This window comes from Jaculus jaculus, chromosome 1, assembly GCF_020740685.1.
Source record: "Jaculus jaculus isolate mJacJac1 chromosome 1, mJacJac1.mat.Y.cur, whole genome shotgun sequence".
Taxonomy (NCBI): Eukaryota; Metazoa; Chordata; class Mammalia; order Rodentia; family Dipodidae; genus Jaculus; species Jaculus jaculus.
In genome coordinates this window covers 187,676,307-187,695,818 of record NC_059102.1, presented here as the reverse complement: position 1 = coordinate 187,695,818, position 19,512 = coordinate 187,676,307, and the positions used below count along the sequence as shown (strand labels likewise).

At 43.0% G+C, this 19,512-nt stretch overlaps 1 protein-coding gene across 2 annotated transcripts in view; it reads left to right on the top strand.

Annotated features, from left to right (window-relative positions):
- Mfap3l (microfibril associated protein 3 like) overlaps window positions 1-17,505 on the top strand; it is a 60,327-nt gene extending 42,822 nt beyond the window's left edge. For both annotated transcript variants that reach the window (XM_045130493.1, XM_045130492.1), the window contains exon 3: window positions 15,923-17,505. In XM_045130493.1, coding sequence (XP_044986428.1) covers window positions 15,923-16,854 — 932 coding nt within the window. In that variant the 3' untranslated portion in view covers window positions 16,855-17,505. The remainder of the gene's footprint in view (window positions 1-15,922) is intronic.
- The last annotated feature ends 2,007 nt before the right edge of the window (window positions 17,506-19,512 follow it).

Here is a 19,512-nt window from a genome sequence, read left to right as displayed (position 1 = left end):
GCTCTTGTGTAAGTAGCCTCAGCCATGGTGAAGACGTGAATATAAAGGCCACTTTGTGTTTGGAAGACGGTATTGTAAGCATTCATTTCTTCCTTTGGCTCTTGCATTCTTTCTACCACCTCTACTGCAGTGATCTCTGAGCCTCGGAGGGTGTGATAGAGATGTCTCACTTAGTGATGAACACTCCACTGTCACTTCTCAGCATGTTGGTGATTTTTTTTTTTTTTGGTAGGGTCTTGTTCTAGTCCAGGCTGACCTGGAATTTACTCTATATTCTTGGGGTGACCATGAATTCATGGCAATTCTTCTACCTCACTCCAGTGGTCACTGTGATCTGAAAAGAGAAACTTCTGTAACTAGTGAGAATAGCATTAATATATGAGCATAAGCATAAGTATTTAAAAGGACAGTTTGGTGTGCATAATATATCCATTTAGACAGACAACAGGAGTAGTTTCCCCATAGGGTTTTCAATACCAGGCACGAATTCCATCCTGTGGATTGGGCCCCAAATAAAATGAGAGAGCAGTTGGTTTCTCCCATAACAGACATGTCACCATTGCACAGTTGGTTCATTTGGCCCGGCTGGCCAGCCATAAAGCTTGCAGGATCCACTGCTGGCTAACGTCATTGATGACTTCTGCCCCAACAAGTTCCATAACTTTTTCCAGCATCCTGTCAGCTGGTCAGCAGAAGGGAAGCTTCCAGCTCAATTGCAGCTTGACTTCTCAGTGTCCTGCAGCCCAACCAGGTGGAGTCTTTAGGGTATTACCGTCTATTTCTGGTGGGCAGGCAAGAGCCTGTACTGTAATGTTTGGTGGGCATCAGGGACCTCCCTCGTGAACAGCTTTCTAGGAGGTATCCAACTCCTGATACTAACATTGTTCTGATAATGATGTATTGCTTTGGGGCACAATATATTTACCTGTTTTTAACACACATGCATATAATTATTGTAGCTAGTGAAGAAGTGTGTTTTCATATGGCTAAGAAAACCTATACTAACTCATAAACCTAGACAGTTTATGAGTTGAGCTGCTTGAATTAACAGTGGTCAGGATTCCTGCTCAAGTGTTGGGGAATCATTATACATTTTTCCTTTAGTTTACATTGCTCTGTCATTTTGTAAATTTTAAAAAATTTTATTTGAGAGGGGCAAATAGAGAATGGATGCATCAGGGCCTATATGTAGCCACTGCAAAAGCAGGTGCCACTTTGTGCATCTGGCTTACGTGGGTACTGAGGAATTGAACCTGGGTCCTTAGGCTTTGCAGGCAAGCACCTTAACTGCTAAGCCATCTCTACAGCCCCATTTTGTAGATTTTCTTTCCATTTTTTAGATTTTTGACTTGATTGTGTATTGCTTTTTAACTAGTTCTACAAGACACATCAAGCCAACCAGGTTTTTTAAAAAAATTTTTTGTTCATTTTTGTTTATTTATTTGAGAGTGACAGAGAAAGAAAGAGGTAGATATAGAGAGAGAGAATGGGCACGCCAGGCTTCCAGCCACTGCAAACGAACTTCAGACATGTGCGCTCCCTTGTGCATCTGGCTAACGTGGGTCCTGGAGAATCAAGCCTCGAACCAGGGTCCTTAGGCTTCACAGGCAAGCACTTAACCACTAAGCCATCTCTCCAGCCCAGGTTTTAAGACTGTAGTTTATCTCTTCTCTATTTTATCAACCATATACATACACATACAGTGTTCAGTGTATATGTGTGTGGGATTAGTTCTCACAGCATTAAAGACTGATTATTCAAAATCAGTGGATTAGCCTATAAAAATCACAAGCCTCTTATTTTAGTACATTAAATACTTGAGGTAAACTCATCAAAAGGCACTAAAAAACTTTATGAAACTATATATATGTGTGTGATTAGAAATTCTGAAGACTGACACACACACTGAGAGTTTGAACAAGTTTCTTAACATTTTTAGCCAGTTTTTACATCTATAAAATAAAGATAATCTTTCTTTACCACCAAGTGGGGTTGTGAGTCTCAAACAGTTGTCTGTTAAATGCTCAGTGTAGTTCTTGGCACACACCATGGTCTCAGTAAAGGCATCTGTGATTATTATTGTTAATCTTGTGCTATCCTTATGAGAAAATATCTCAAATGCTATAATTCTCGTTTTGGTTTTTTTTTTTTCTTTTTGGGTTTTTTCAAGGTAGGGTCTCATTCTAGCTCAGGCTGACCTGAAATTCACTGTGTAGTCTCAGGGTGGCCTCGAACTCATGGTGATCCTCCTACCTCTGCCTCCCGAGTGCCAGGATTAAAGACATGCACCACCACTCACTCCCGGCTCATTTCTTAAAGTAGGGTATTTTGTTATGGGAATGAGTAGTTTTCTGAGTAATTTCTTATCCTTTATCTTAATTTCTCAGCCTTTAAAAACAATTTCAATAAGTACAAAAAAAAATCAACGTCACATCAAGTGATGCTGTGACTGCTTTGGAAGCTGATCACATGTGCACAAAGGACCCTTTGATGCCCGATATACTTTTGCCCCTAAGGTATATGTATATGGAGATTACAAAATATTATATGCAGAGGATAAACCTCATATGTGCCCAAGTCAGTGGGTTTTTTTTTGTTGTTGTTGTTGTTTTGTTTTTTTAGCTAGGGTATAATTTTACCCGCAACCCACATTCCACCATTTCCCAAAACTCCATGTAGCCAATTCTGGAGACATTTTTGGTTGTCATAACGAAGGATCTAGAGAAAGCTATGCTTCACATCTACTGGCTAAGAGCAGCCATGTTATTAAATAGCCTACAGATAATACGATAGGGTCTGACAACAAAATAAATATCCAGCCCCAGATACAACCATGTCAACATCAAGGTGCCCTGTCTAACCTAAAGCTAATGAGAGAAACTTCCCAGTGGATTTTGAAGTCAGGTCTTTAACTACCAGTGTGTTTTCCCACAGATGGCTTTAATTTATGGCACTTGAGCTCAAACATTGGGCCATATCAAAGGTTAACATATGTGCCATTGCATGTTTCTTTAGTGAACTGTTGTAGCAGTTACCTTCTCCTTGCTATGACAAAACGCCCGACCAGAAGCAGCCTCCAGGAGGGGAAGCTTCATCATGGCACTGAAAAGCTTGGCAGCCAGCTTCCAACCTCATAGCTGTAGCAGTCAGATCTGAACCATCAGGATGCTAAATTAATCAACCCCAAGGTCTGCTTCCAAAAACATCCCTCTTTTAGCAAGACTCCCACCTCCCACAGGCTCCACAAACACTTGGGGCTATGGGGGCATTTTACATTCAGACCACCACAGCTGTGCCTTTTTTGGGTTTTCCAGTCCAGATAGTCCTAGCAATGAAAAGACAACACCCTCCAGACCCATCCAGATAAGGATAAAAACAGATTCCCAAACAGAAGTTTTTCATATGAGCCAAATGCAGTGTGCTCTTGTTTTGGAAGCTACCTTCCAGCCACTTAGAAAATGGCCAATGCCAGTGCTCATAGAATGACATACTTGGCACTTTTTTTTTAAGGTAGGGTCTCAGTCTCAGGCTGACCTGAAATTCACTATGGAGTCTCAGGGTGGCCTCGAACTCATAGTGATCCTCCTACCTCTGCCTTCTGAGTGCTGGGATTAAAGGCGTGTGCCACCACACCTGGCATACTTGGCACTTTTAAAAATTATAAGTTCAAGGGCTGGTGAGATGGCTTAGCAGTTATTGTGCTTCCCTGTGAAGCCTGAGGACTCATGTTCTACTCTTCAGGTTCCATGTAAGCCAGACGCACAGTGATGCAAGTGCACAAGGTTACACATGTGCACACATGTCCGGAGTTTGATTGCAGTGGCTAAAAGCCCTGGGTGCCAGTTCTCTCACACACATTAAAAAAAGGGGGGGGCTGGAGAAATGGCTTAGCAGTTAAGCGCTTGCCTGTGAAGCCTACGGACCCCGGTTCGAGGCTCGATTCCCCAGGACCCACGTTAGCCAGATGCACAAAGGGACGCACACGTTTGGAGTTCATTTGCAGAGGCTGGAGGCCCTGGTGCATCCATTCTCTCTCTCTCTCTGCCTCTTTCTTGCTCTGTCTGTCACTCCCAAATAAATAAATAACAATTTTTTAAAAGTATATTAAAAAAAAAAAAACCACACCAGTCTGTTGGGATTGACTCAAAAAATGTATATCAGTTCAAGTGGGGGTTGATAGTACATGCCTTTAATCCCAGCACTGGGGAGGCTTGAGGTAGAAAGACTGCTGTGAGTTTGATGCCAGCCTGGGCTAGAGTGATAACCTGCTGCAAATAATATGTGTGTGTGTGTGTGTGTGTGTGTGTACATCAGTTCAAATTAGCTAGAGGATCAGATGTTTCCTCTGCCAGGATATAAAAAGGCAGTAGGCTCTTTTCAGATATTAATTACTTTAAGCAGAACAGAACTGCAAATTCTGAGCAAAATCCTTCCACCCCCACCTTCCTGAGCTGAAAGGCCACTCTTTGCTCCATGTGACGTAGGAAATAGCTTGTAGAACTGCCCTGGTACTTACTGAAGAGGTCTCTAGAGGACGGAGGGGGCGGGGACACAAGAGCACTTGCAGCTTGTGTTTATAACCTGACGCTGCAGTGGCTTCAAGGATTTGTCATCTGCCGCGGGAGCCTTGTAGCAGGTGCAACCATGCAGTGCTAAATTTGTTTTCAATTATATTTTTGTAGAAAGGCATGGGTTTCTCTCTTCTGGAGCCTATATTTTGCATAGTGGAAACTATGTGTCACAGTTATAGGCACAAGCACATACACTGTACTAATTGGAAGACTGTCAATGCAATGTGTGATGCTCATCCAAGTGGATGTTCTATTTATGCTGCATAAACATGCCATGCCATGCTCACCACCTGGATATTTTTATTTCAGGAGAATTACATACTTGTTTTGGCAGATTGAACTTTCCTCCTTAAAAAGCAGGGGTGTATGGAGCATAAGAGTCCAGGTATCTGAAGAGGATTGTGAATGGAGTTTTAATGTTTGTCCCACTCACTGGGGATAGACATTGGCCATCACTTGGTTTATACCAACACGTTCATAGAGTGATACTGCCTTCAGATGAATAATCCAGGGGAAATTCTGAAAACATTTGGGTACAGTGTTAATTTTTTTTTTTCAATGCAACTTTTTGTTCTATCCCAGGCTGACCCAAATTAGCCTCAGGCTGGCCTTGACCGCACAGCAATTCTCTTGCCTCTGCCTCCCAAGTGCTGGGATTAAAGGCATACACCACTACAATTGACCCAGTATTACTTTTTAAAAAATATATTTTATTTATTTGTTTGAGAGAGAAAAAGGGCACACCAGGGCCTCCAGCCACTGCAAACAAACTCAAGACACATGCGCCACCTTACATATCTAGCTTATGTAGGTCCTGGGGACTTGAACTGGGAGTCCCTTTGGCTTTTCAGGCAAATGCCTTAGCCACTAAGCCATCTCTCCAGCCCCCAGTATTAAATTTTTTAACACTTGGTGATTCTCGTGAATAGCTGGGAAGCCTTGGGGTTCCCCAGGATGTATGTGGAAAACCTGTGACCACAGGTCTGTTTAGGATGTGCTCTTGCTCTCTCTGTGGTTCTCCGGTGCCTGAATGTGTTGGTGCTGCGCACTTCTATGCAGTAGCAAATGAATCAGAAGTTGTCTGCGAAAGTGATAGATGGCCCTGATGGTGCCTTAAGTGGCTTTTCTTCCAAGTCACAATAGCCCAAGTCACAATAGCCCCGGTCCTGGAGAATTTCGGGCTGTTTTCAGGTCTAACCCAGCCACGTGATGTTATTGACTTTATTACTAGGCGTCTACCTAGGCACTGACCTATTGGCATGACATTGTGCTCTAACTGGTGTTCTGGCCGCTGTGCTGAACACAGCGGTCCTTCCCTGATTACCTTCCTAGGATGAGACAAGTTTCAGCATCTCCCAGAGGTAGCTGGCAGGGGAGGAAAACCCTGGGACTGTATCCCTAAGGAAGGGGATTCCTGGGCTCAGCAAAGCACAATCTTGGAAAGGAGAAATTACCTTGATTTTTGTTGTATTCGTTTATGTTTTCCTAGTCAGTCTAGACTTGCATAATTTTTTGAATTTCATGAAACCTAAAAGTGGGTCATAGGTTATATTCATTTTAAATGCCTCCAAATCATCCTGCTGGGAGTCTGGCCAGCCTGGCTCCTCTCTGCAAGGGAGGAGCCACCACCACCACCACCACCCTCAGCAGCATTTGCCCTCCGTGCCCCTTCTCTTTATTGTGCTTATTTGAAGGTCAAAGATGTTAGGTTTGAAAACATGACTTTGGTCCCTTTAAGTTTAATAGTACTTTATTTAATCAGCAATAATTGTGTGTATGTTGACACATGGTCCTTGCTTTTATGAATTAGCTGTTTATACATTTCCTCTTCCTGGTTCTTTTGGAGGGGATGGTTGTCTTAATTCATAGGATTTTTATTTTATTTATTTTTTGATTTTTCGAGGTAGGGTCTCACTCTAGCCCAGGCTGACCTGGAATTCATTATGTTTTCTCAGGTGGCCTGGAACTCACAGTGACCCTCCTACCTCTGCCTCCTGAGTGCTGGAATTAAAGGAGTGTGCCACCATGCCCAGCAGGATTTATTTTTTATGTTTAGTAGTCAGTAAGCATTTCTCTTATTACATTTGCTAGAATTTTCTCCCAGTCTGTCCCTTACATTTTACTTTTCTGTGATAAGTTTTTACAGTTCAAAACATTATAGTTTGGGAGGAAATCTGGTCCATTAGCATTTTCCTTTATAGCTTCTGAGATTCTTAAAAATGCCAAAAAACACCTCTTGCATCAGGTTATAAAAGTAGTTTCATGACCTCCATTAATTTCAAGCTTTAGTTTAGTCTCTTCAGAACACTTAAATCTATTTTTACATGTTGCATAAAGTAGAGATTTGTATTTATTTTATTTTCACATGGCCAAATGCATTTGTAGTCTTTCCCTACTGATTTGCAATACTATCTTCCTCATTAGAATTTTTTTTTTTTAAATTTGTCCTTATTTATTAGAGACAGAGAAAGAGAGAGAATGGGGGCTCCAGGCCCTCTAGCCAGTGTAAACGAACTCCAGATGCATGTGCCACCATGTGTATCTGGCTTATGTAGGACCTGGAGAATCAAACCTGGGTCCTTAGGCTTCGCAGGCAAGTGCCCTAACTGCTAAGCCATCTCTCCAGCCCTTGTTTTTAAAACTCCTACACTTAGCTATATCTAATGCTGACTTTCAGATTCTCTTCACTCACTAATCAGGGGTCAGAGATGGCTAGTCAGGGCATGACGTGAGATATGAACTGAGCTAAGAATGTGTCAGATAGGGAATTCAGAATGAAGAGTAAAGAGAATGGTCTAGGCACACAGGAAGTGGCAGGAAGGTCCAGTTTGCCTTACAGCATAAGAAATATGGCAAATATATCTGGGGAGAGTTAGTTACAATGAAGCACAAGGCATGTACGTCTGGGGCTCCCATCCTCTAGTTCTCTTGCTGAATAAATCTCAAGCCCTTACACGTTATGAGGTCCTCCTGCAGTCTGGCTCTGCATTCCTTTCCAGCTGTCTCCATCCATGCCTGCTTGGTTTTATACATGATTTGTTAGCTCAGCATTTAACACTCTGTTCTCTCTTGCTCACATGTTCCTCCCTCCACCATCCCCTGCTGGTCCCGAGAGTCCTTTCTCTCTTCTCCCATTCCTCTTCCCATCCGCACCCCCTATTAGTGCAGCCCGCCCCCCTCCCACATGCCATTGCATTTGGCACACAGTTTCAGAGCTGTCTGTTGAAGCCTGTTTCCCCATGGGGGCTGGAGGATTTTTGCAGCCAGGAATCGTGTCTTTGCTCCTCTTTGTATTCTCATCATCAAGCATAGAGCCTGGTACACAGACAATTTATTCAATGATATCTGTTGACTGAATGAGTGAGCAAGATAAAAAAGATCGCTGCCCTTCTGAAAATGTCAGTTTTGTTGTGCAGCCTGGCACATGCACTGCGGCACAGCTCAAAAGCAACATCTGTTAGCTGTCCTCTTTGCAAAGGAGAGATTGTCACAGTACACTCGTTTGCATGTGGGAGACGTTCACACATGACTTATGTGCCTAGAGTTTCTGAGGGAAGACTGCCACAGACTGCTAGGTGACCTCTAATCTTATCTTTTTTTTTTTTTTTTTTTTGGTTTCCCAAGGTTTAGTCTCACTCTAGCTCAGGCTGACATGGAATTTACTATGTAGTCTTAGGGTGGCCTCGAACTCAGGGTGGTGATGCTCCTACTTTTGCCTCCCAAGTGCTGTGATTAAATTCCTGTGCCACCACACCCGGCCTCTAATCTTACAATGATACATGTGTCAGTATCTTAGCCCAAAGCCTCAGGTGTGTTATCACCTAACAAGACAGCAGTGAGAAGGAAGAGGATAGAGGAAGTGAATTTGGGGGTAGTAGGTGGGTATAACCTGCACAAAACACAGGAAGTGAATAAGAGGACTAGCCTGAAGAATACTAGGGAGGGCTGGAGAGATGACCCAGTGGTTAAGACAATTGCCTGCAAAGCTTGAGAACTCAGGTTTGAATCCCCAGCACCCATATAAAGTCAGATGCACAAAGTGGTGCATTTATCTAGAGTTTGTTTGCAATGCATAGAGGCCCTGGTGTGCCTACTCACTCACACACCCACCTACACACACATTCTCTCTCTCTCTCTCTGCTTGCAAATAAAAATAATTTCCCATTAAATAAAGAATACTAGGGAAATATTTGATAACTGATCTTTGCTATTATTTTTAGATGGTAATGGTTAACCTGCTGCCACTTTTATTGTTTCTAAAATTATTGCATATAGAACTGGCTTGGCATCATCTGCTGATACTCCAGGTTTTTATTTGTATTGAAGGGATACTACTTCACAAAAATTCAGTACCTAACCTTGACATTCCCACTTAGCTATAGTTTAAATCACTCTGAAATAGCACTGTGTAGACTCATTTCATGTATATAATAACACTGAATGAAGATTCCCCAGGTCAGTTGTCATGAGTGTTTCTGATAGCTTTCACTTTTGGCAGCCCCAGGTAGGGCCCTTCCGGAATAGATCTCAGGGAAAGGTACTCACAGACAGAAGTGGGTGGGACCATGCAGCACACATAGCATGCTGGATTTTTTTCATCTGGGAAGGTTCCCTGAGGAGATATTGTTGAGCTTGGCCCCAGCCTGAAATGCAAATTTGCATCAGAGATCTCTGCCACAGTGGAAATTGCAGAAATCTAATTTTCACCAATCAAAGGGGATACTGAGTCTAAGAGGAAGTATTTGGAGCCTCAGTTTTCAGAATGGAATGAACATATCGACTGGGGGAGGGAGAGACAGAGAGGCACATATAGACAATCCTTGAGATCAGAAGGCCAACACTTTCATTCTTGGGACACAGTCGTTGGGAGGGTGTTTATTGGCCTTCAAGATTTGGACTTGCTCTGTGGTCTGGCAACAGAATGGTAATGTAAGTCACACATTCATTTTACCATATGACATCTGAGCAGAATTCTAAGTTAGCATTACCTGAGCCCTTATGTGGGTTTCTTAGAGAAGTCTGGTCTTATAAGACCTGAAAACCAAAGAGCTGTTGTGATGGTCTCGTGCTAGACTAGAATAGGAAATGACAGGCAGAGAGCTGTGACTTGTCATTTAGATAAGTTGTTGACAATAACTGAACTCTTTTGGGATCACAATATGTACGTTCATATTTGTCATGGCTTATAATTAAAATACTTCACACATATGTGGCTGGGCTCCAGACTTTAAGAGCAAATGAGATTTTATGTGATTTTTTGTGGTGGGTAAAGTATCTAAAAGATGTTAATCTAAGGACATATTGTTGGGAGCTAAATATCAGAACATTCTCCTAGGTAAATGTTTACCTACTAAACATATGACAGTTTTCCCCATAATGAACCCCAGATCTCAACTCATCAGGTTATGCTTGAGACCACAGTATGCCCCTTTTGTCAATGTAATGAAAAACTTTTCTTTTTTTTTTACAATAAGTACAGTTTTGTCTTATTTATTTACATGGGGTGTGGTGAAGCACAGCAGAATCTCTTGCCGTTGCAGCAAACTGCAGATATAATGTGCTCAGGTATTTACAACGGTACAGTTGAATCAAACCCAAGCTGCCGCGTTTTGCATACAAGCACCCTTAACCGCTCAGCCATCTCCCCAGCTACCACAGAAACTTTTTTTTTCCTTTGGTTTTTTGAGATAGGGTCTCACTGTAGCTCAGGCTGACCTGGAATTCACTCTGTAGTCTCAGGGTGGCCTCGAACTCACAGTGATCCTCCTACCTCTGTCTCCCAAGTGTTAGGCTTAAAGGCATGCATCGCCACACCTGGCTCATCCTTTCTTTTTAGAAAATAAATACTTTTATTGGGCTGGAGAGATGACTTAGCAGCTAAGGTGCTTGGCTGGAAACCCTAAGGACCCATGTTTGACTCTTCAGATCCCACGTAAGCCAGACACACAAAGGTGAGGCAGGCACATGGTCTCACATGCCCACTAGGTGGTGCAAGCATCTGGAGTTCTATTTCAGTGGCTGAGGCCCTGGCATGCCAATTCTCTCTCTAGCCACCTAATAATTCTTTCTGTTAAAATCTCTGATTTGAGGAGATTCCCCAGGAATTTCTTCGTTTTGTTTTGTTTTTCGAGGTAGGGTCTCACTGTAGCCTAGGCTGACCTGGAATTCACTATGTAGTCTCAGGGTGGCCTCGAACTCACAGTGATCCTCCTACCTCTGCCTCCCAAGTAATGGGATTAAAGGCGTGCGCCACCACGCCTGGCCATAGAAACTTTTTAAATGTCTGCACATTGTCTCAATTTACTTGGCTCCAGGTAGATAAATGTCAATAACAAATTTAAAATGTTCAAAGTAAGTATAAAAGTCCAAGTTCAGGGCTGAAAAGATAGTTTTAAGTTAAGTTAAGGAGCTTGCCTGCAAAGCTAAAGGACCATGGTTTGATTCCCCAATAGCCACATAAAGCCAGATGCAAAAGGGTGCATGTGTGTCTGGAGTTTGTTTGCAGTGGCTAGAGGCTCAGGCATGACCATTCTAAATATATATGTATGTGCCTCTCTTGCTCTCAAATAAATGAAATTAAAAAACAAATTTTTTAAAAGTCCAAGTTCAGAAACATTTTTAAATATTCACTAGAAGAAAACATCCATACCATGTAACTACTCTGTTTTTCCAATTTCCTTCTCTACAATAAGCAGATACAAGTTTCACTAGGATTGTTATGCAAGTGTGAGGAAAAAGCTATTTATATTTTCCTCAGATGTCACTCTCCTTAGTATAAGTCATCTTCTACCTTTCTTTTCCTCTTCCCAGGTGTATACAATATAGTTCTGTCCTTGTGTTTACAGATTTTTTCCACATAAGAGGTGGAGAAGGAAGGTGGGGAGCAAATAAGCAAATTGATGCTGCTCATTGCCCACATAGATATCCTCTCCTTCTCACTCTCTCCATCCCATCATATTTCCCACATTGTCCAACAAAACGAAGGCAGCGCAAGGAAGCCCTGCAGGTCTGTAAGTCTCTAGAATCCAGTACTGTCTGCGGGGGATAAGCTTTCCACCAACTAGTGTGTTTTCCCCATGCCAACTTACGAAACATGCACACTGTGAGAAATGGAGCAATTTCCCTGGCCTCAAGTCATTGTATATTCAGCTAAATCTGTAGCTGAAAAATGTGAAAATGCATGCTCAGGGAATGAAAATAGAAGAAAGTTTGCCTATGCTGCATGGGACCGGGAGAACATATCACAGGCCCTGTGCCAGGTTTGTCTGCTTACACACATTCACAGGAAAATGAAATCACTAGCTTTTCCAAACCAGCACTTTTGACTGTTGGAGGAAAGCACACTGGCTGAATTGTTAAACAAGGGTGACTCAGGAACCCTTCTTCACAGAAGTTCTTTCAGAAGGCAAAGGAAAGTGACATCATTTACAGGGAGGCTTCAGGTCAGAGTTACCACAGCCAGCAAGTGGGAATTGCTGTAGCCTCTGGAAAGTACCACATTGCTCCATCTAGCCTCTAAAAATGTCCCCTGGGGACTGGGAAAACAGCTCTATGGTTAAAGGCACTTGCTAGCAAGGCCTGCCAGCTTGGGTTTAATTCCCAAGCCCCACCCCATGTTAGCCAGACACAAAAAGTGGTTGAAGACACTTGGATAAAACAGACCCTGTGGTACCTCATCCCCTGTAGTCCATTGAGATGCTGGTCACTTAGGAGCTCTTGAAAAGTGCACTTTTTTTTTTTTATTTTTTTTTTATTTATTTGAGAGTGACAGACACAGAGAGAAAGACAGATAGAGGGAGATAGAGAGAATGGGTGCGCCAGGGCTTCCAGCCTCTGCAAACGAACTCCAGACACGTGCGCCCCCTTGTGCATCTGGCTAACGTGGGACCTGGGGAACCGAGCCTTGAACCAGGGTCCTTAGGCTTCACAGGCAAGCGCTCAACCGCTAAGCCATCTCTCCAGCCCAAAAAAAGTGCACTTTTTAAGCATGCTAATTGGGGGAGGCATCAGGTTTTGTTTTCTGTGTTTTTTAAAATTTTATTTTATGTAATAACTGGTTATACTCTTTTGTCCCCTTACCCCAGCTCCCTTTACCCGGGGGCCCTCCTCAGTGGGGTTATGGTATGCACTGTGGGGCCATGAAGGATTCAGTCAGTTAGTAGGGTGGGTGGGTGGGGACTGTGTCTCAGGGTATTCCTACCCACCCTGTGGCTCTCAACAATCTTGTCAGCTTCCTCTTCCTCAGTGTTCCTGAGCCGCGACAGTTGTGTTGGCATCTGATTTAGTGTTGAGTTCTCTGTAGCCTCTGGATTTCTACTTTGATGGGTTTTGCTTGATCACCAGATCTGTCCTATCACCCTGGGACTGTCTTGCGTCAGAGATTTCTGCCACAGTGGAAATTGCAGAAACCTAATTTTCACTAATCAAAGGGGTTACTGAGTCTAAGAGGAAGTATTTGGAGCCTCAGTTTTCAGAATGGAATGAACATATCAACTTGGGGAGGGAGAGACAGAGAGGCACATATAGACAACCCTTGAGATCAGAAGGCCAACACTTTCATTCTTGGGACACAGTCGTTGGGAGGGTGTTTATTGGCCTCCAAGATTTGGACTTGCTCTGTGGTCTGGCAACAGAATGGTAATGTAAGTCACACATTCATTTTACCATATGACGTCTGAGCAGAATTCTAAGTTAGTATTACCTGAGCCCTTATGTGGGTTTCTTAGAGAAGTCTGAACAGATTTCTTGTCACCACTTCCTCTGCAATTTCTCCCGGGCCCTGATAGATGTAGAGGAGGCACATCTCGTGGGGGGCACTTGGCTATCTTCTTGTCATATCAGCATCAGGTTCTTAAGTAGAGTTAAAAGTCACTGCCATAAAGGGAAGAGAAAGTCAAGTGCAGTGAGATAATAGATCCTTAAAGAAACTGTGTTAAACTGGCTCAGGGGATGAGAGGGCTTTTATAGAAAGCTATCTTCTTGTTCCTGAGATCTCCCTAGAGGCCTGGCCTAGAGCCTCCTTTGCTCTATGGGGAACCATGTAGGGGGATGTTGAGCTAATAGGATTTCATTTCTGACTCAGGTCCAACACCTTGAGACCAGACCTAGGCTACTTGTTCCACAAGGGTCTTTTGAGGTGCAGGTAGACAGGCTCAGAATTAATCCAGATTTTCACTAGATTCAGAACCTTGTTCCCAGGACAGTGTGAGATCACATTTATCAACATGCATTCTCCTTCGTGTCAGGATTATTTTCAACCTAATGGGCCTGCTTTATTTGCTAATTCATACCCAACCTCTGAATCTTTACATTGTCAGTTTATACCTTTAAACAGTGTAGACAATTTGTTGTGGAGTGTCAAAATTAATAACATAAATTTTATATAATTGCATGGGGTCATAGAAGGATAACATTCATCTCAAATATGGCCAGCCCAGATAAATAATTATGATTTGATTGATTACTCCAGGGTTTGTTTTGTTTTGTTTTTAGTTTTGTGAGGTAGCCCAGGCTGACCTGGAATTCACTATAGTCTCTCAGTCTGACCTCAAACTCATGGCAATCCTCCTACCTGTGCCTCCTGAGTGCTGGGATTAAAGGTGTGTGCCACCATATCTAGCTGATTACTTCAGTTTTTAAATGTTGAATCTAAAGTGCTTTCCATTCAGACCAGCAGAAAACTCCATGGTAAACATGTGCTCAGTGGAGTCATGCTTTCAGGCAAGATGAAAAGTCAGAGGGTACAGTTAAAGAGTTAAAAACATAGCATGGTGTTTTCCAAATTATTCTATTTTCTCCTAGGATATGGAGTTCCACAATCATATTTGGAGGTTAGGAATATAAACCTTGTGAAAGACCTATGTAATATTGGTCATCAACATTTCATCATGGGTGATGGAGGAGGGAAAAAGACAATTAAGGCACTGATTTCTCGGTGGTTACAGGTACAAGCCTGCTGGGTGAAGTTCAGTTCTCTAGCACCATGTGAAGCTGGGTGTGAAGTGGCGCACGTGTCTGTCACCTCTTGTCTATGGCAATGGGAGGCAGAAGAGGGAGATCTGGAAACAAGTAGCAGTGGCAGGAGAGGCCCTGTCTCAAGTGGGTGGAGGGGGAAGAAAAACACACAAGGTTGTCCTCTACCCTCCATTGCGCACCATGGCTAGTGAAAGTCCATCCACACATGTCATATACATGTAACATGCATATACATGTAAAAGTAGTAAAAATAGAAAAAAATGACATCAAAATAGAAGTAGTAGTTAGAAAGAATGGATTCAGAGCTGGAGAAATGGCTTAGCGGTTAAGGAGCTTGCCTGTGAAGACTAAGGACCCAAGTTCCATTCTCCAGGACCTATGTAAGCCAGAAGCAGAAGTACATGATGGCACACACATCTGGAGTTCGTTTGCAGAGGCTGGAGGCCCTGGCATGCCCAGTCTGTCTCTCCCTATCTGCCTCTTTCTCAAATAAATAAAAATTATATACACACACACACACACACACACACACATGTATGAATGAATGTGTGTGTGTATACACACACACACATATATGGAATCAGTTGAGGGGGAATGAGGGAAGAAATGCAAAGAAGGTACTGGGAGGGGATTGTGATCAAAATACATTTGTATTTATAGTTATTAAGACTGTGTAGGGCATGAGGGAATATCCAGAGGCATTGCCCTCCTACAGTGTCTGACGGCTGCTGTCACAACTCATAACCTGTAACCCCATGGGGAATCCCAGCAACCCCACTAAGGAGGGCCCTCAGTGGAATGGGGGTAAGGAGGAGAGAAATGATGGTACCAACACATAATGTGTCCATACAAAGTTTCTACTTAGTTTAAAAAAAATTTAAATACTATGTATATGTGCATTTATTAAAATTGTCAACAAAATTATTTTTAAAATGTAGCCTGTGGCTGGGATTTCAGGTCAGTGATGAGTGCTTGTTGAGCATGTGTGAGGCCCTGGGTTTGAATCTGGTCATGAAAGAAAGAAAAGAAAGGGAGGGAGGGCAGGGAGAAGGAAGGAAGGGAGGGGAGGGGAAAGAAAGGAAGGAGGGAGATAAAAACACTTCTCGAGTACCAATTCATCTACTTCCAAACAGGGGATCTTGGTAACTGGTAAGATTGTTCAACTGATCTTCAGTTTTCTCACCTATAAAATTGGGTTAGTACTAGTACTACCTCACAGACTATTCCAGAGATGAGATGAATTGACATGTTGCTGTTGTGTACATTGCGCTAATGTTCATTTCTGTTGTTAGTTGTGTGCAGGTATTTAGAGATATGTAAGATTGTGGCAGTGGGAACCGTATGTTCTTGGCTGAGTTCTCTTTTCCTTCTGACAGGAAAATGGCAAATGCTAGATGGAGGCTTCTTGAACATCACCAAGGTGTCTTTCTCAGACCGAGGTAAATACACATGCATGGCTTCTAACATTTATGGCACCGTGAACAACACGGTGACCCTGAGGGTCATCTTTACCTCTGGAGACATGGGTGTCTACTACATGGTCGTGTGCCTCGTGGCCTTCACCATCGTCATGATCCTGAACATCACCCGCCTGTGCATGATGAGCAGCCACCTGAAGAAGACCGAGAAGGCCATCAACGAGTTCTTCAGGACAGAAGGCGCCGAGAAGCTGCAGAAGGCATTTGAGATCGCCAAGCGGATCCCCATCATCACCTCAGCCAAGACTCTAGAGCTTGCCAAAGTGACCCAGTTCAAAACCATGGAGTTTGCCCGGTACATCGAAGAGCTTGCCAGGAGCGTGCCTCTGCCTCCTCTCATCATGAACTGCAGGACCATCATGGAGGAGATCATGGAGGTGGTCGGGCTGGAGGAGCAAGGCCAGAACTTTGTGAGGCATACCCCAGAAGGCCAGGAGGCCACAGACACAGATGAGGTCTATACAATCCCCAACTCTCTAAAGCGGAGCGACTCTCCCACCGCCGACTCAGATGCCTCGTCCCTGCATGAACAGCCTCAGCAGATCGCCATCAAGGTGTCTGTTCACCCCCAGTCCAAAAAGGATCATGTGGATGACCAAGAGGGTGGACCGTTTGTGGACAAAGATGAAGAGGAGACCGAACCGTCAGCAGACCATTCCCCAGAAACAGCTGAGCCTTCTACAGACATAACGACCACCGAGATAACATCTGAAGAGGCCACTCCTACAGAAGGGTCAGAACAAGGACTGCCACCAGCTCACCTGGAAACAACAGAGCCAGCAACGACAGATGACACAAACACCTGCATTATTTACGAAAGCCATGTCTAATATTAACTCTGAAAAGCTATGCATATCCAGAAAATCAGGGGCTGCTCCATGTAATACAGATGTCGTATGCACTTGCCGCTAAGCCTTACCAGGAGACTCATCCCTTAGGTAGGAGTGGTGCCACACGAAAAGGGAGAAATGCCTGCCTACAGCTCATGTGACTGGACTTGTCTCGGTAGAAAAGGATGTGAGACATATTGAGGTGCAGCACTGATAAGATGGGCAGAAGATCTCTATGTGATCTGAATTTTAGAGGCCATTCTCTACCAAATCCCCTAGTTGGTGATGCCCTTTTGGCAAACAGTACACTGTTGTAAGACATTCTGAGTGCAGGAGCCCTGTCCACTGCTTACTGCATTGCTTTTCCTTTTAAGAATCATAGCTCTGCTACAGTAGCCAATGCTCGCACTTTCTTCTCAGTCTTAACTACCTTCACTGTTCCTTTGTAATGGAGTAGTGACTATTAACACTAATTGCTGTCTCTGCTTTAGTCTTTACCACTTTGGTCCTTATTTTTCCCTACTATGTTTACCTCAGAGGCTTGGTTATTGGTCACTGGTTCCATGACTGATGATTACAAGCCATTTGTAATGTTCCAAAGTAGTTACTGGACTTTTTTTTTTTCTTTCCCCCTTCTTTTTTTTTTTTTTTTTTAAATCTTCCCAGGCCTGTATTCATACTTTTTTGTTGTTGTTGTTGTTGTTTCCAATGAAGCTGCTATTGTAAAACTAAGAAAAACTTTGCCCCAGAATAGCACTTTAATAGTCACCGAAAAAAAAAAAATGTGTTTACCTGTCCAGTTCTGAGGGTGTCTTGGTGACTTCACAGGGGATGTGGAGTGAAATTACAAACAGTTAAATGTACTCACACCTCTCATGAAAACTGCTGTTATGTTTAAGGAATGGCATCCTCCGTACAAAGACAAGCTCTTTACCTAGAAGATTTATTGCTTCCAAAGACAGAGACACTTGATGAATTCCTATAGAATGTCAGCTCCCTAGAAGGCTTGCAGGGAGCATCAGGTCTGGTCAACTAACACTTGATTTAGGGCAGCCAACGTGAGGGTCTGAGAAGAGTATCACTAGGTCCACTTTTATACATTGCATAGCTGACTTATTGGTTCATGGAAGGGAGAGTCCAGCAGTAGAGTATAACATAGGACAGTGCTACCAGTTTGATGCTAAATCCTTGAATCAGTAGTCCCATAAGCGTGCAGTATGTGCAAGGCAACATGGTTAGAGAACGGAGGCAAAACCAGCTATCAGAGGTTTAACACTTACCTGACTGTGCCAATACCACTTGCCAGGCTTTGGGCAAGTCTGGTCCTCAGTTTCCCTCTCTGTAATAGGAGGCAAGCTGGAATGAGCTCTGAGTGCCACCGATCAGTGGTCTCATTTTCTCAGAGAAACAAAGCAATATCAACTTTTTTTTCTCTCTTTTAAAGCTTTTTGCTTTTATCTGGGTTCCCTGGACATTTTAATGCTGCATTACTTAAAGAATATCATAGCATTTTCAACAAGTGGTGGGATTTCTCCCCCTCAAAATTCATTAGGACCACCTATAATTTAGATTTAATGTCGATATGAATGAGTGCTATTATTTCCGTATACAGGCAAGGGTAACTATAGTGATAAAATCGTTAGAACCAAGGTCACAGCAAGTATGTCCTGTGATGGGATTGTGATGTTGGAGATTACATGGGCCATGCTGAAAATCAGTGCCAACCCTGGTGTTTATTCATCACTCTGTCCCTATCTGGGGAAGTGATATTAGACAACTCCCTTCTTCTTGAGCTTTTAATCATACTTTTCATTTATAAAATAGGTGTTACTACGCAGTTCATATAATCCCTTCGAGCTCAGACATTTATAGCTTTAGGAAGAATTTGGAAACTATGATAAACTCTCAAGCCAAATTTCATAGCAAAGCTGGATACATGAGACAGGTTCCTTTTATGCTCCAAACTTTCCAGCACATGTACCTAGCTCTGTAACTGAGGGTGGGGAGTAGCCTTAGCTATGAAAGCAGCCATAATGGCCACTTCTAGCTAATTCATGTCAAAGGCAATATGACAAAACATGGAGTTTGACCAGACTTCCCTTTAACAGGAATTACCTATTGGCATCTAATTAGAAGCAGTTTATAGGGTCACCTAAAGAAATTAGTAGTGTGCACTCAACCAAAACCATGGCTCTGTGTAGGCTCTCTGGATGAGGGTTTTATACATTTTATTGCAGCAAAGTTTTATCCTCAGCTCTTGGAGTAGAACAATTTTCCAGTCATCTTAGCTTTATCTTTGACTTATACACCCAGAGCAACAACAGGGACTCATGAATGTTTTGTGATCATGCATGAACTTTTCCCTGTTCAGTTCGCATTACACCCAAAACCTGTATTCAGATTACACCCCCACCACCATGGAAACCACAGGGGAAGGTATCCATGTAGTGTGGGTTTTGATTAGGAATAGTAAGACAAAATTGGGTTGGTTTTGTATGATGCAAAAGCTGAACTATGTGACTAAAGAATGTTTCTGAGTTAGTTTCCTTTTCAGAGTATAGCAGGGTGGAAATTACGTAGACTTTCCAAACTTTCTTCCTGTGTAAGGGATCAAGTGTTCTTGATACACCAGCTGACCTAAAGGGAGCTTGGCTTAAA